Source organism: Ambystoma mexicanum, chromosome 11 (genome assembly GCF_040938575.1).
Source record: "Ambystoma mexicanum isolate Mex_15411 chromosome 11, UKY_AmexF1_1, whole genome shotgun sequence".
Lineage (NCBI taxonomy): Eukaryota > Metazoa > Chordata > Amphibia > Caudata > Ambystomatidae > Ambystoma > Ambystoma mexicanum.
In genome coordinates, this window is record NC_090934.1 from 260,745,029 (window position 1) to 260,762,016 (window position 16,988).

At 46.1% G+C, this 16,988-nt stretch overlaps 1 protein-coding gene across 1 annotated transcript in view; it reads left to right on the top strand.

Annotated features, from left to right (window-relative positions):
* Nucleotides 1-1,992: 1,992 nt before the first annotated feature.
* The window catches only part of LOC138503349 (CCN family member 2-like), a 55,264-nt gene continuing 40,268 nt past the window's right edge, over nucleotides 1,993-16,988 (top strand). Inside the window, exons 1-2 of the mRNA XM_069622986.1 lie at nucleotides 1,993-2,181; nucleotides 14,053-14,266. Coding sequence (XP_069479087.1) covers nucleotides 2,119-2,181; nucleotides 14,053-14,266 — 277 coding nt within the window. The 5' untranslated portion in view covers nucleotides 1,993-2,118. The remainder of the gene's footprint in view (nucleotides 2,182-14,052; nucleotides 14,267-16,988) is intronic.

Below are 16,988 nucleotides of genomic sequence, written 5' to 3' on the forward strand. Positions count from 1 at the left end.
CCTGAATGGTCTTATTCATTTAAAGAAAAGGTTGCATAAAGGAAGAAGGTTCATCTAAATCACGATGTAATTATGTAATACTTCTTCTATTTAATTTTTAAATACTGCTTAATTGTGCTTTTTCTCTTTCCCTTTCCTTTCAGAGATTTCATTTTAATAGCCACCAACTTTTAATGTATATATTATAGCGATTGTTTAATAATGTATGATTGTACATTTTAACTTTGTCTTTGTGTTTTAATTTCTTTTTTGTAAGGTGTTAAGTTGCTTCTTTTTCTTCTTTTGTGAAAAGTTGAATTATTTTTGACTAAATCACAATAAAAAGAAAAAAGAAGAAAACTTGTTTCCCTTTGACAGTTCAGCCAGCCCAGGAGCATTTCCTGTGGTCTATGTGGAAAAGAATGTGACAATATGTTTAGCTCAGCAACAGTTGTCAAAGACCTGTTCAAGCAAGCATGGCCCTTTTCTTGGGGCAGGGTGAAACTGTCAAAGCTTCTTTTGGTGGGCAATTTAAAAAAAAGTGTATAGCAAGTTGCTATGATGGGCAAAAATCTGACAGGCCACTTTTGAAAAGTGGTATGACAACTTTCTAGAGGAAAAATAGAATCTAGCACGAAAATGTGCCTAACTAGGGCAGTCTGTAGAGGACTCGGTGGAAATTGGCATTACAGCGTTCCATTTTCTGGTCCAATGAACATGAATGGTACCTCCTGTGTATGCAGCGCATACACATCTTTCCCACATTGAATAAAGGTCATATTTTAAAGTGCCACAGTCTATTCAGCAGCATCCATGGCATGTGTTGGCACATTGAGCATTCTTTTTTTTGTTATTATGTATTAGTTTATTTAAAACCGTATACAATAATCAACATAATAAGTAAAACGTCAACAGTAAGTAACCCCACCGCCCCTCCAGCACTATCTGAAATGTCGTCAGGCCTAGTATGATAGTCGCTTGTTTTGTTCCTCCCCTCCCTTTCTGCACCCCTCTCCCTCACCTTTTGTTTTTCTCCGTCTCTACCAGAAATGTCGTCAGGCCTAGTACGGTAGTCGCCTGTCTGTTTCCATTTCCTTCCCACTCTCCCCCTCCCTTCCTTATCTATGCCTTAGCTCTTGCACTATCTGAAATGGCGTCAGGCCGAGTACGATAGTTAATTTCACATCCTTACTGTTCATGGCCTGTAAGAATGTGGTTGTATTTTCCCTTGTTCCCTCCCTTGCCTTGAAGCGCTTTGAAACAGATTGTGTATAGGCACTATATAAATAAACGATCATATCATATCACTTGGCCATTTGCTCGGATATTCTTGACAGCCCTCTGGATGAATTTAGCAATATGCAAGTATTCTCCTATGTGTGGTTCCCTCTTGTGGTAGTGCCGCCCTGTACCAGGCACTGCTATTCGTCTACCGTGCATGTTGCTTCACCCAGTGGAGTAACTTTGCTGAAAATGTTGGGGGGGGGGCATGACATCTGAAGAAAAGGTTCCCCAGCCAAATTAATGGAGACAAAATAGTGTGCCATGAAAGTTGGGGGGGACAAACACCCCTGTTCCCCCTAAAATTACGCCCATGTTTTCACCTGTGTGATGGCCACGTGCATAAGCTGCTGGAGCAGAGAAATGCTCCCCTGTTTGCTTTCCATGGACCTGTTACTGAAACGCCCAGAGTCGCTGAAAGGAGGAGAGCGTGGAAGGAAAGGAGGTGGCGAAAAGCAAGCCCAGAGAAAATGAGACGCGGGCAGGATAACAATGGGGGATGGGGACGATTTAAAGGCGAGGGAAAGAAAAAGGGAGACAGGAAGAAAATATAGCGAGAAAATAAACGGTCGCTGCCAGGATTCTCCTTCTAAAATTGGAACATGGAATTGGCCGAAGCACAGGGCCCGCCCCCACCCTTCTCCCCATTCCCCTAACCGCAGGTCCCGCAGGAATCTGGAAACGTTCCTTGGAATGTGGACATGGCCCTGACATTGGGGGCGGCAGGGGAGAAAGCGTGTGTCATTGCGAGGTTCACACCCCTTGCTCCTGAGGGTCTTTAAAAGAGCGTGAGGGCCCAGGGCGGGCAGAACACCACCACTCCAAGACGGAATCGAAGAGCCTGCCCGGACCCCCGTTATGTGCTCCCACCTCCTTGAAATGTTCGCGTCCATTCTGCTGCTGTGCCTGATCTCCGGAAGGGTGAGTGGATGCGTCGGTCTAGCTTGTTTGTATGGCGATTTATGCGACGTTTGAACGGCTTCTGAACCTTCAAGTGCATGTCATTATGGTGCAGGAAATAAGGACATTTGCATGCGGTCACACGGCGTGACAAGCGGGGAAGCCGGGATTATAACTCAACTCCCGGTAAACAACATACCCCCACCTGACCACATCTACCCCAGAAAACCACCTGCCTCCCACTAGATAATATCTCCATCCACTAGGTCACATCGCCCTCTCTAGAAAACATCTCTCTCACTAACCACATCTCCTTCCCGGACCAACCTCTAGCCCACACGAGTTGACCACAACCCCCAAAACTTCACACACTAGACCACACCACGTGTGTTCCAGAAGGTATTACCCGCACTCTACAAAACGCCTCCCACTCTTCCTGTCCATATCCCCGCATGACCCGAGTAGCTCACATCCTCAATTTGACAGCATACCGACTAGCTGACCACATTCCCTAGACTGCGTGTATCGCACCCGGCCCTCCCAACCCCGCACTAGAACACTTCTCCCCCAATAGGCCAAAATGAGTGCTAGCCACAACCCCCACATACAATATTACATATTATTCATTAGACACCACATACGCCACATCTCCACCTCGAGAACACTTCTCGTTCAATAGACCACATCTCCCCCCATGGGCCACATGGCACAATTAGACCGTTTCCGCACAAACACACACACACATCTTATCCACTTGACCATATCACCACCACTAGACCAAATCGCTCTCAATAGACCACACGCACATATTAGAACCCCCCCCACTACATACCCACACACTATCACATATTCTTCACTAGACCTCACCTCCACCACTAGAACCCATATATTCTACTGGACTTCACCCCCCACCCCTAACTCACATACCCATTTCCAGGTCACCATTCTTCGCTTGAGGACGCCCCTTCTACTGTACCACATGCCCAAAGTTAACCACATCTTCCCAGCACCACACTCCTCTACTATAGGCACATCTCTCCAACCGGACCACATCTCCTCCACTCTGTTCACATTTCCCCCATCTAGACCACATCTCCTCCACTCTGTTTATATTTCCCCAACTAGACCACAGCTCCAGTATGTTCACAACTCCCCAACTAGACCACACGTCTTCAACTATGTTTACATCTCCCCAACTAGACCACATCTCCAGTATGTTCACAACTCCCCAACTAGACCACACGTCTTCAAATATGTTTACATCTCCCCAACTAGATCACATCTCATCCACTATGTTCACAACTCCCCAACTAGACCACACTTCTTCAACTATGTTTACATCTCCCCAACTAGACCATATATCCTCCAGTATGTTCACAACTCCCCAAGTAGACCACACTTCTTCAACTATGTTTACATCTCCCTAACTAGATCACATCTCATCCACTATGTTCTCATCTCCTCAAAATGACCACATCTCCTCCGCTATGCTCATATCTCCCTAAAAGTACCATATCTCTTCCACAATGTACACATCTCCTGAACTGGACCTCATCCCATCCACCATGGTCACATCTCCCCAAATGGACCACACTGCCTTCCCTATGTGCACCTCTCCCCAAATGGACCACACTGCCTTCCCTATGTGCACATCTCCCCAAATGGACCACACTGCCTTCCCTATGTGCACCATTCCCCAAATGGACCACACTGCCTATGTGCACATCTCCTCCACTGGACCTCATCTCATGCACTGTGCTCATGTCTCACCAGATCAACACATCTCATTCACTATCTTCTCGTCTCCCCAAATGGACCACATATCATAGAATAAGTGCTCCTCTCCTCTGGAGAAACAGCAAATGTGCCCTCGGATATCATAGTGTCCGCTGCCGCAGTCTTGGCTGGTAAATCGGGGCTGCTGCTTTTGTCGGTGGGTGTATCGTTTGGGGTACACCTGGAGGCGGGGTGGGCATGATGCTCCAAATACGTCCGTATTCTGGTAAAACAGCGAGGCGGGTTAAGGCACATGCTGCGGTCTGTTTGTATTCTGTGATATTTTCTAAAGGAGCCGGAGGAGTCAGCCTTTTCCCGTCAAATATCGATAACCCGAAGACTATTGGATTATAATAACACCCGTTTCCGAATTATAACAACACCCGTTTCCTACACTGTTTAAATACCACAGTGTCGGTTCAGAGTTATATCAAAAGAAATACATCGTTATTATGTGTATTTGGCATTTTACGATTTAGAATTATTATCTGTCTAAAAAAGGTTTGTTTTATAGCTTTGCTAGTCACAAAAATAGATCTATGCGCTGTAAATTGCGCCACGTGTTATATGCCCAGAAGCTGCCCTCGCCCAAACAGGATGCACATTATATTCCAGAGCCACCAAAATCCCTTCCACTATCGTGTGATCAAATGGAGTGGAAATCGACCCCTATGTGTTTTGTACCTTTCCTCTGTGGGTTCCTCAGCTCACCGAATACGTGTGCCTAGTAAAGCGCAGTCTTCCCCTTAGGATACTCGCACCTCCGCGCCTTCTTGCAGCCCACGTAATGATCTAGCAGCGCTCCCGCGCCCACGTACACTGACTGTCCCTTTAACCCGTCCTGGACATGGATAGAAGGTCACCTCTGGAAGTTAGCTCAACGCTTTAGGAAAACCACAGATCCAACACAAGGAGCGTTGGCACAAGGCCACACAAGCTGGCTATCGCACGAGCTCGATGCCGCAGTAGTAGGCTTTAGTTTCCGAAGACCCTCCCACTTATTCTCTACATTTTCCTTCTGCTTCGGTGTTAGCGTAGCCAATAGGGACCGTCAATAGTCCGCCCTGTAGCTTGACTGAAATGTGCCATCTTTACTGCAGTCATGAGGTCACACTGCCACCTTCGGGCCAGATCTAAACTGCAGGAATAATTAAACGGAGCTTCTCCATAGGAACACATCTAGAATGCACTTTCTGGTTTCTCCAAACCACACCTTTCCCACTGGACAACACCTCTTTAACTAGGCAACACCTCTCCCACTACACCACATCTCTTCCACTAGATCACTCTTCTCCCAGTAGACTACACCCCTCCCACTAGACCCCATCTCTTCCACTAGATCACTCTTCTCCCAGTAGATTACACCCCTCCCACTAGACCCCATCTCTTCCACTAGATCACTCTTCTCCCAGTAGACTACACCTCTCCCACTAGACCACATCTCTTCCACTAGGTCACTCTTCTCCCAGTAGACTACACCCCTCCCACTAGACCCCATCTCTTCCACTAGATCACTCGTCTCCCAGTAGACTACACCCCTCCCACTAGACCACATCTCTTCCACTAGATAACTCTTCTCCCAGTAGACTACACCCCTCCCACTAGACCACATCTCTTCCACTAGATCACTCTTCTCCCAGTAGACTACACCTCTCCCACTAGACCACATCTCTTCCACTAGATAACTCTTCTCCCAGTAGACTACACCCCTCCCACTAGACCACATCTCTTCCACTAGATCACTCTTCTCCCAGTAGACTACACCCCTCCCACTAGACCACATCTCTTCCACTAGATCACTCTTCTCCTAGTAGACTACACCTCTCACACTAGACCACATCTCTTCTACTAGACTACATTTCTTCCACTAGATCACACTTCTACCACAGGACCGCACCTGTCCTACTAAACCACATCTCTTCCACTAGATCACATCTCTTCCAGCCGACCACATCACTACCACTAGAACACATCCCTTCTGCTAGACCACATCCCTTCCTCTTTCACACAACACTTACAATATTCTGCAAATTTGAACAGCAATAGAAGCAATCGCCAGACCCACATACAACATTAGTCATTTTAGGACAGGTGTCCCCGGCAAGTTTGCACAATGCCAACACTGACCCAAACTCCCTGCCTGTCGGTGTCCCCCAAGGCTCCATCCCTGGCCCCTCACGCTTCACCCTCTACACCTGCTCCTTCAGACACCTCATCTTCTCCTTTGCGTCCCCGTATTACCTCTGTGGGTGACACACACACACACGTTTTTCTCTTTCCGCACTCTTACTCCTGATCTCACTGCTCGCATTACTCTCTGAATGCCACTGCATTGCCTAGTCGAGAACTCCTCCAAGACCAAAGTCATCTACTTCCCCGCCTCTAACATCCCCCTTTCCCCTAAGGCATAACACATTGGGGTTCCTTTGGACAGTGACCATAACATCCACAACTGCATTACTAAGACAGCTTCTCTGGCTAAGATGAACCTACTCAGTGTCAGAAAAATATGGCATTTCCACACCTGTACTATCTGCTGAGTGACACAACTGCAAGCAAGCAGTAGTGAATACAGTAGTGAACACAGTAGTGAATAAAAATACAACGTCCGTTGCGCTTTGCTCCGGCTCGGTTTGAGCAAGAGATTGTGGGGGGATAGTTGCCAATATAGCCACCCGCTTAAAATTGGGTGGGGGGGATTTGCCCCTTTCATCACCCCATGTCCAACACCCATGGCTACGGCTCTACCAAACCCCTTATATTAACTCTGGTACTGTGTCGCCTTCTCCTTGGCCTCCCCCATCAATTCTCCCTACTTGACAACATACTGAACTTCATCACCCGCACCCCCACAATCTTCCCTGTCTTCTCCCACCTCCCAACATTGCCTTCATTGTGGTGGCGCACATGAGAACCCAGTCCCTCTCCCATTCCTACTGCTAGCCTTCAAATGCCTGCATGGGCTTGCAATCACTTGCTTGACTGACGCTATTATTACCTGTCACTCTCCTCAGCTAGAGCCTGCGCTGCCTAATCTCTCTATACCTTGACCGCCCTTCGCTTACTCTCGCTTTCGCTCCTTCTTCTCCTTGCTCCACGCCGCACTAACTCCATACCCCTCCCCAGGTCCAAGACTCCACTACCATTCACCACCCCTTTAAATCTTCCCTTCCTGTGCCAAGAAGGCAATCCCTCAACTAACTGCCACATTACCCCCCTGCCCCCCAAGACCCTGCACTTCACCCTACAGAAAGGAACCTGTCCATACCAAGTTCCGCCGGACAAACGTCTGCCGTATGTCTTGTGCTAGCCCTGGTCTCCATACTATGTATTCCAGGGGTCCGCAACCTGTGGCTCTCCAGATGTTCTGCACTACAACTCCCATGATGCCTCATCATTGGCTATGTTGGCGAGGTCTGGTCGGAATTGTAGTCCAAAACATCTGGAGAGCCAAAGGTTGCGGAGCCCTGATGTATTCCCTTCCCTCAACCGGTCAGTTACACACCACTTTTTGCTGAGATGCACGGACCCTGATGCAGGATTGCCCCGTTTGCTGTTATGTTCTTTTGTAAGTGTGCCTGGTCTAAACACCTTCTTCCCACAATTAGAAACAAAATATAAAAAAAGGCCTATTGGGGCAAACTTCTGCTTCTTCGCTGACAGGCGGCTCTGCCACAGGCTCAGTGGCATTTATCTAATTTTATTTAACTGTTTTTGTATACCCAGCTTAATACTTAATACCTGAGTTTGGTTTCTAAGCGCAGATCCGGGATTCGAACCTCTGTTGCTCTGCATGCTCTTGTTTAACAGCACGTTGCCCCGTGCTCGGTGGGGTCTGTCCATGAAACAGTCCTCTTTGGATTACAATACTAATGAACCTCTTGAGGTCACACATAGCATTTCATGCCAAGGTCCTTTATTGGATTCCCGTATGCCTTACCTTGTCTGACTTCCCAAAGTTGAGGGAAAAACTTGCAAACATTTTTTCTGTATACCCAAAAAATTTGTAGGAATGGCATTTTCAAACATTCAGAATTTGCGCTACAGTTTCCGAAGGATATTTGCTTTCTGGTCTTTTACCAGGAAGTGACACATTGTCCTAAATAATCTATATAACAATACAATAAATTTTAAACATAAAACATTGTCGCATTGCTTTGAAAAAAATCCTACGTGTTTAAAACATGTTTTTTGGGTGATAATCCTGTTTCCTCGCTATTGCTGTTGATGTGGTGATGGTGCTATACATTTAATTTTTAAGCAGAAGGATCACCCCTGTTCGCACACCCCTATGTGCCTCCCTCATTTCCCTAGCTAATCCCCTTCCCACTCACTGGTCATATAAATGCCCTATACATCTCTCCGACATGGTTTGTCTCAATGGTGCCACTATTTAAAAATGATGTTAACAAATCGAGAAATCCAAGCAAAAGTCTATTGACTGTGACCCACGTACACAATTCTTATGCTGTGACAGAAACCCCAGGCACACTTATAAACAACGACAAAGTACGCTTAAATTTTGAAAAAAGCTACTTTGAACAAAGTGTTCTTTCTGAATAAAGCCTGCAGGCCAAAGTAGCATCCATACTGTTAGATATTGTAAGATTTAATTAAGAAAAACACCACAGTGTTCTATTTTTACAATGTTCCACTCAAACGGACCAGTTTGTTGTGCTTAAAATCATCTGTAAAGATGATCTTCAGAACATGTTCGTGTTTCCTGGTGGTACTTCCTTTACTGGAGGCGGCAGGAAAGCACATCCTCCCCAGGCCATCGCTTTACGTGCATGACCGCTGAGGGTTCCCTAACTTGCTAAGTCTTAATACAGCAATTTAAAGATACATTGTGGCAGTCCAATCCACAAATACACCCCATTCTTTGAGTCATGGGAGTAAGATGCATGGCATGGTGTGCTGCATGGAAACTCTGGCCTGTGCCATGCATTAGTGATGGGAGCATGAGGCATGGAATGGTGTGATGCATGGAGCACTGGGTGTCATACTTCTTTGACTGATGGGAGTATGAGGCATGGAATAATGTGATGCTTGGAACCCTTGGCGTCAGACCTGTGAGAAATAGGAGTAAGAGGCATGGAATGGTGTGATGCATGAACCCTGGGCGTCCGACCTGTGTGAGAGATAGGAGTAAGAGGCATGAAATGGTGTAATGTTTGAAACTCTTGGCGTCAGACCTGTGAGAAATAGGAGTAAGAGGCATGGAATGGTGTGATGCTTGGAACCCTGGGCGCCAGACCTGTGTGAGAGATAGGAGTAAGAGGCATGGAATGGTGTGATGCTTGGAACCCTGGGCGTCAGACCTGTGTGAGAGATAGGAGTAAGAGGCATGGAATAGTGTGATGCTTGGAACCCTTGGCGTCAGACCTATGAGAAATAGGAGTAAGAGGCATGGAATGGTGTGATGCATGGAACCCTGGGCGTCAGACCTGTGTGAGAGATAGGAGTAAGAGGCATGGAATGGTGTGATGCATGAACCCTGGGCGTCAGACCTGTGTGAGAGATAGGAGTAAGAGGCATGGAATGGTGTGATGCTTGGAACCCTTGGCGTCAGACCTGTGAGAAATAGGAGTAAGAGGCATGCAATGGTGTGATGCATGGACCCTGGGCGTCAGACCTGTGTGAGAGATAGGAGTAAGAGGCATGGAATGGTGTGATGCATGAACCCTGAGTGTCAGACCCGTGGGTTTATAGTGACTATTTCGAATGGCTTATTGTCGAATGCCATTTTTTCGAAAACATTTTGCCTAAAAAAAATGTTCTGTTTTTTTTTAAAAAATTTTATTAAATGGGGAACCCCCCCAAACTCCTGTTTTTTTAACACTTTTTTTTACTAACGAAACCCAAAAAATATATATATAAATAAATAAAAAAGACAGAAACATTTCTTTCAGGCAAAATGTTTTCGACAAAATTGCGTTTCGAAAATACGTTTTCAAAAATATGACCGGATACCATACCCATGTGAGGGATAGGAGTAAGAGACATGGAATGGTGTGATGCATGGAACCCTGGGCGTCAGAACTGTGTGAGAGATAGCAGTAAGAGACATGGAATGGTGTGATGCATGGAACCCTGGGCGTCAGACCTGTGTGAGAGATAGGAGTAAGAGGCATGGAATGGTGTGATGCTTGAAACCCTGGGTGTCAGACCTGTGTGTGAGATAGGAATGAGAGGCATGGAATGGTGTGATGCATGAAACCCTGGGTGTCAGACCTGTGTGAGAGATAGGAGTTCGAGGCATGGAATGGTGTGATGCTTGGAACCCTGGGCGTCAGATCTGTGTGAGAGATAGGAGTGAGAGGCATGGAATGGTGTGATGCTTGGAACCCTGGGCGTCAGACCTGTGTTAGAGATAGGAGTGAGAGGCATGGAATGGTGTGATGCTTGGAACCCTGGGCGTCAGACCTGTGTGAGAGACAGGAGTTAGAGGCATGGAATGGTGTGATGCTTGGTACCCTGGGCGTCAGACCTGTGTGAGAGACAGGAGTAAGAGGCATGGAATGGTGTGATGCTTGGAACCCTGGGCGTCAGACCTGTGTTAGAGATAGGAGTGAGAGGCATGGAATGGTGTGATGCTTGGAACCCTGGGCGTCAGACCTGTGTGAGAGACAGGAGTTAGAGGCATGGAATGGTGTGATGCTTGGTACCCTGGGCGTCAGACCTGTGTGAGAGACAGGAGTAAGAGGCATGGAATGGTGTGATGCTTGGAACCCTGGGCGTCAGACCTGTGTGAGAGATAGGAGTAAGAGGCATGGAATGATGTGATGCATGGAACTCTGGGCGTCATAATTGTTTAACAGATAGTATAGGCATGGAATGGTATGATGCATGGAAAACTGGGCCTTTGCCCTGCATGAGTGATGGAAGCATGAGGCATGGAATAGTGTGATGCATGGAACACTGAGTGTCAATTTATTGAGTGATGGGAGTAAGAGGCACGGAATGGTGTGATGCATAGAACCTCTGGCCTGTTCCCTGCATGAGTAATGGGAGTATGTGGCATGGAAGGGTGTGTGGTAGCCAAGGTTGGCCCCTTTCCAAGGGCCATCACAGCCTCATCCTCAGCGTGCAGCAATAAGGAGACAAGACACCTGACTGATGGCAACCGAGCTTCTTGTATTAGACAGAAAATAAACAGCATACAGAGTTATCAGCTGATAAGCGGAAAAATACAGAAGGACAAGTGTCCTGGCAGTTGCCACATGGAGCTCTGAAAGGACCTCCCTTAGAGTGCATGTTATATAGCATATCATAAGCAATCACTAATATATTATAGCATTTTCACAATGGTGGGTGGTACTTGGCATGACATTCCAGACATTTGGCAATAACTGTCATTATCTCACTTGTGACCTTGTGACAAAGCCTTGCAGTTACATTGTGTTGTAATATGGATAAACGGCATTCACAGAAACCCTACTATTATCTACCATATATGGTGCTAATGCTATACTTGTAGAGAGAAAACAGAGGAGAAGGTCTGACGTGTCCCTTTGCCTTGTTACAGGGTCTTGGTCTAATCTGCAACAGGTGGGGTTTGGGCATGTCAGAGATGCTGAGTGCAGAGGGAGACAGACAGAGGCAGTGGGAGAGGGAGGCCTCAGGCAAAGGCAACATGGAGGATGTAAGGCCTAAATGTATGAGAGAGGACAATGTAGCTTATCATAGCATAACCATCCTGCCACATCAGGTGTGATGCATGGAACCTCTGGCCTGTGCCCTGAATGAGTGATGGGAGCATGAGGCATGGAACTGTGTGATGCATGAAACACTGGGCGTCAGACCTGAGTGAGTTATGGGAGCATGAGCCACGTACTATGCAGCTGTGAGGATGGCCAGTGGGTGCTGACTCATATGTAATCTGGAACTAGATGTATTGAGGGTGAAGATTGATAATTAAAGAACAAGATCCTTTGGTATTTGGCTCCAAAATGTTCCTTGCAACTAGGGGTGTACTGAAATGCAGCTTCGAGTAAGTATTCGGTCAAATTCCGGCTGAAATTAGCTATTCAGCATTTGGCCGAATACTTAATTAATTATCACTCGAAGCCGAATAGGTTCCCCTTTGTCTAAATGTCTGTAATCATTCAGGCATTTCACTGTGTGTCACTACAATTTCCCATTATAAAGGTATGCAAACGGCACTTCCTCCTCTGGGGCCTGTCACATATTTAAATCCAAACTGCATGACAATGGGTGCATGCTGGGGGCTCTGCTTCTCCACATAGCTCACCTTCCTGGGGTGTGGAGGCGTGAAGGGCATGGAGAGCTAAACAAAGGTGTGGAGGGCTTTAAACAAAAGCTAACGGAGGTCGCCGACACGAGGGCCAGTGGCAGCAGTTATCCTATTCAGAGAAACACTGAGGCATCAGAACACTAGTCTCAAAACTAAAACAAGCAGTGGGGATGCTTACAAAGTGATGCCTATGATGGGCGCAGGGCGGGCCAGAAGGTATGTTCCTCAGATGGTGCCACCCAGCATCCAGATGTCAGATATTTCCTTTGTTATTTTAGACCTCATCTTTGATGTCTGTTTGGTGCCTGCCAGATACCCTGAAGTCATTTGGATGTTTCTACATGTTGGGTTTGAAAGCCTCTGCCGGGAATGTTGTGTTAGCCTCAGTATAAATGGCAGCTTTCGCCCGCGCTCATCTCACGAGCTTCGGAGAGAAAAGCTTGGCTGTCACATTTGGACCTCGATCTTCCAAAAACAGAAAACAAACTGTGCAATATTCTACTTTGTAAAAAGACTGAAACGGCTTGTTCAAGTTCCAACCCCACTTTTAAAATAAATCTGCTTACAGTTCTTTGGTAGTCCTAGGGAACATGGCAGCGGTTCGCAAAAATAGATTTCTCCACTTGTGTGTGCACAGGTCAAACGCATAGGGGAAACACGTCTCCATTATGTGCTTGGCCTGATTCATAAAAGTTTTACTTTTGTAATGGCAGATACAAAATGTGTCTTGGGAAGATCTGACATAGCACACCGCGGGTCATAACACCATGGGCTTGTGCAAATGTGTGCCTCTTTCTTCTGCTTCCTCACGGAAAGCTCAATGCTGCCACAGGTCTGAAAAGACACCTGGCGGCACTGACCTAGTCAACATAGAAATGCTCATGCTTTGGATGAGCGTTTCCACATTTTTGTTACCTTTGCATCTAACTAACAGAGGCTGAACAGCTCTGGTAAAGTTTGTCTTGCCTATACTGCGCACTGAGGCTAATGGGCTAGCCCAGGAAACTCGCAGGTCGCACTTCAGAAGACTTGCTGCGGATTCTGAATACAGAAACAGCCAAAGCCTCACATACTGTTTAGCAACTGCCCAAATTGCTATATACCAATTTGTGGTTGTTGGTTGTATTAGGCACTTGTGTAAGTGTAACAAACATTTCCATTATCCAGTTCATTAGATTGGTCAGGTTTTGGCACAGCGCTTTGCATTCTGGGACTTGTAGTCATGCACACATAACTAGCTTTTGGAGGGGAATGTTTAAATAAATGAAGAACAATTGATGCACATAACGCTATTTGAGTACCAATGTGTGCTTCACGGTGATTGGAAAGGTAGTGAGGACAGGAGACAGCTAATTCTCACAGCAGTCCTTAATTGTGTGGTTTCAAACATGAAGAGTAAACTGTTTGTAACATTGAAGCTTCACTAGAATAGTCTTAATAGCATGCATAAAGAAGTTAGATGCTACCATACAAGTAAGTTGGCCCTTCCCCCACAGTCTCTGAAGTTAGTGCCTCTCCCAACATTTGAAGGTTTAGTTCCCATCCAACCGATGGGGGCAAATCTGTTTTTTATTTATTTTTATCTCTTAACAAGCTTTTAATAAACTTAGTGAAATCTATATACCCATTTAATAAACATGAATACTCATGCAATAGAATGTCTCCTGATTTTATTTAATGAAATCTTGTTTAAACATATTTGTTTAAAAAAACAACTATTCGGCTCACTATTCGGTTCCGGCTGAATAGCTGGACCAACTATTCGGTATTCGGCGGAATAGTTATTTCACTATTCGGTACACCCTTACTTGCAACCCATGAAGTCTTTAAATTGAATGTCTTTTGTTTTTTCCTCCTAGGTAGTCGCCCAGAGGTGCTCATACCCGTGCAAGTGTCCTGCCAGGCCGATCAAGTGCCCGGCAGGCACCAGCCTTGTCCCAGATGCTTGCGGCTGCTGTAAGGTGTGTGCTGGGCAGCTCGGGGACCGTTGTTCTCTGCAGGCCCCCTGCGACCACCACAAGGGCCTCTACTGTGACACCTCCGACGTTGACAGTGCCAGCGGGATCTGCGTAGGTGAGCGTGCCTGCCATTCTTGGGGAGCCTGAGCAGGCAGTGGTGTAGGTGATGCTTCTGGGGTGTAGCTGAGAGGGCATATCAATAAGAAGTGAGTGGGCAACAAGGGTATATGTTAGAAGGCCTCAGGGATTTATGAGTGTGTATAGGTGAGCAGGACAGGGTTATATGTGAGCGGACCAGAGTGGATAGGCGCGACAGGCCAGAGGGTTCCACGTGAAAATCATCAATTCAAAAGATATATTAATGAACACTTTGAATAGAAAAAGGCGAAACTCAACTGATATAATTGTTATCTATGATATTTTAAAATCGAATGGTTTTAAAACACCTAAAATAAACTGTCATACAATTGTTTTGTAAACCACAGAAAGGCTCATCTATGCCATAGCCTGCATTCCCTACCCTTTCTTAAACTGGAGGAGTGGTGGCCCCTGTGCACTCCTTTTACCCTCACCTAACCCCAACCCAACAATACGGTCATTGTTCGCATCATCGCCCTTCCTCTTCATGCAGCCTCTTTTTTTAAAACCTCGATTTTGACTTAACCATATTTTTTAATTTAACTTTCTGAACATTCTTTAATTTTTCATAATATACTTTCCATATTACCGGCCTGGGAGGCATAGGTGAGCAGGCTGGGTTGCCAACGATTGACGACCTAGGAACATATGTAAATTGATCAGCAGCACGGGTGAGCGTGTTTGGTGGCATAGATGAGCAGCCTGGGGTGCCATAGATAGAATACCTACGAACGTATGTGAGTGGGCCAGCAGCGTAAGTGAGAGTGCATGATGGCATAGATGAGCAGGCTGGGGTGCCATAGATAGAATACCTAGAAACATATGTGAGTGGGCCAGCAGCGTAAGTGAGAGTGCATGATGGCATAGATGACCAGGCTGCAGAGGCGTCACCAAGGGGTGTCCAAGGGGGGCCATGGATACCCTTATAGAAAATGCTGCCGCCTCCCTGCCCCCCTCACTGCGGGCCCTCCTGCCTCCTGTGTTTGTTTTGGTGTGCCACCCCAGGACTTCCAGTGACCTCATCAGGCCACCCCTATGAAAGATGTCTGGGGGTGCCACTGGCAGGCTGGGGTGGCATCGATAGACTACCCAGAAACGTATGTGAGTGGGTCAGCAGCGTATGCGAGAGTGCTCAGGGGCATAGATGAGCAACCTGGGGTGGCATAGATAAGCTACCTAGAAACATATATGAGTGGGTCAGCAGTGTAACTGAGCTGGTTGCGGTGCCATAGATAGACCACCTAGGAACATATGTGAGTGCGTCAGCACCATATGTGAGCATGCTAGTTGGCATAGATAAGCAGGCTGGAGTGGCAATTATACACTACTACTTAGACAGGCATGTGAGTGGGTCAGCACCATTGAGTGAGCATGCTAGCTGGCATAGATAGGCAGGCTAGGGTGGCATAGATAGACTACCGATTAATCTATGCACTATAAATGAGTGTGAATGGTGGCATAGATTATCAGGCTGGGATGGCTTAGAAAGACTAGCTAGGAACGTATGTGAGTGCGTCAGTAGCGTAAAGGAGTGTGCATGACGGCATAGGTGTGCATGATGAGGTCATAAATGAGTTTGTCAAGAGTGTTGATAAGTCAACAAGATGTTTAGTAACAAAGTAAGCGGCATAGTTGACTGGGGGGGACAAACAGTAGCTGAGCTGGTTGGCAGTGTAGGTCAGTGGGGCTGGAGGCATAGGGAAACAATTCAGGATGCATAGCCCCGGGTAAGCAAGCTTAAGGCATAGGTGTACCCCCCAGGGTATAGCTGAGCGGGCGGGGTGGGTTTGTGGCATGGCAAGACAAAACCGCTCATCTCCTCAGGTCTATCAGCAATAATTGGAGGGTATGATTAGAACGGATATTTGTGAGTCAATTCGTGTCTGCAATGTGTCTATATAAGGCCTAAATCAAAATGAATAAATAAAGGGCACTGGTGAACTGTACAAAATAACACAGAGCATTGCAGAACAGAGGATGCCGACTGTGCACTATAAATACACAGTATTGCAAAGAAAAAGCACCTGTGTATAATAATTACAGCAACTGCAAAGGAAAAGGAGGCGACTCTACAAATGACTACACAGTATAGAAGAACAAAAGCACCTGGGGGCAAAAATGACAGAGTACTGAAGAATAGAGGAAGGGAGATTATGGCGCACAATGACAACAGAAAACTGCATAAGCAACAAGAAAAATTGGGGTCACGGGAACCGTACCACTAGAAAGATCAAGCGGGGTAAATTGCTCTCAATCTAGGAGCTCAATGAGGGGATAGGCCAGGTCAAGGATAGTATAAAATCAATCAATCTTTATTATACACATGTCAAATTACATAAACATAGTGCTGGATCCATGAAAAAACAGCATAAAAACAGTCAATCAATGCGGGATAGACAAAAAGTGCACAGTGCGATTGCAATTTCCTTTTTCTATATATATATTTCTGGTTGGAATTGTTTGACATTTTTTTTGAAAATTGGATTTATTCTTTGTGCATTATGTCTCTAAATTGCAATCGCACTGTGCAATCGCACATTGCAGGATGATCAGTAGATAACTATGCACTTTAACTGTAGACATTTAACATTGATTGACTGTTTTTATGCTGTTTTTCCATGGATTCAGCACTATGTTTATGTAATTTGACATGTGAATAATAAAGATTGATTGATTTTATACTATCCTTGACCTGGCCT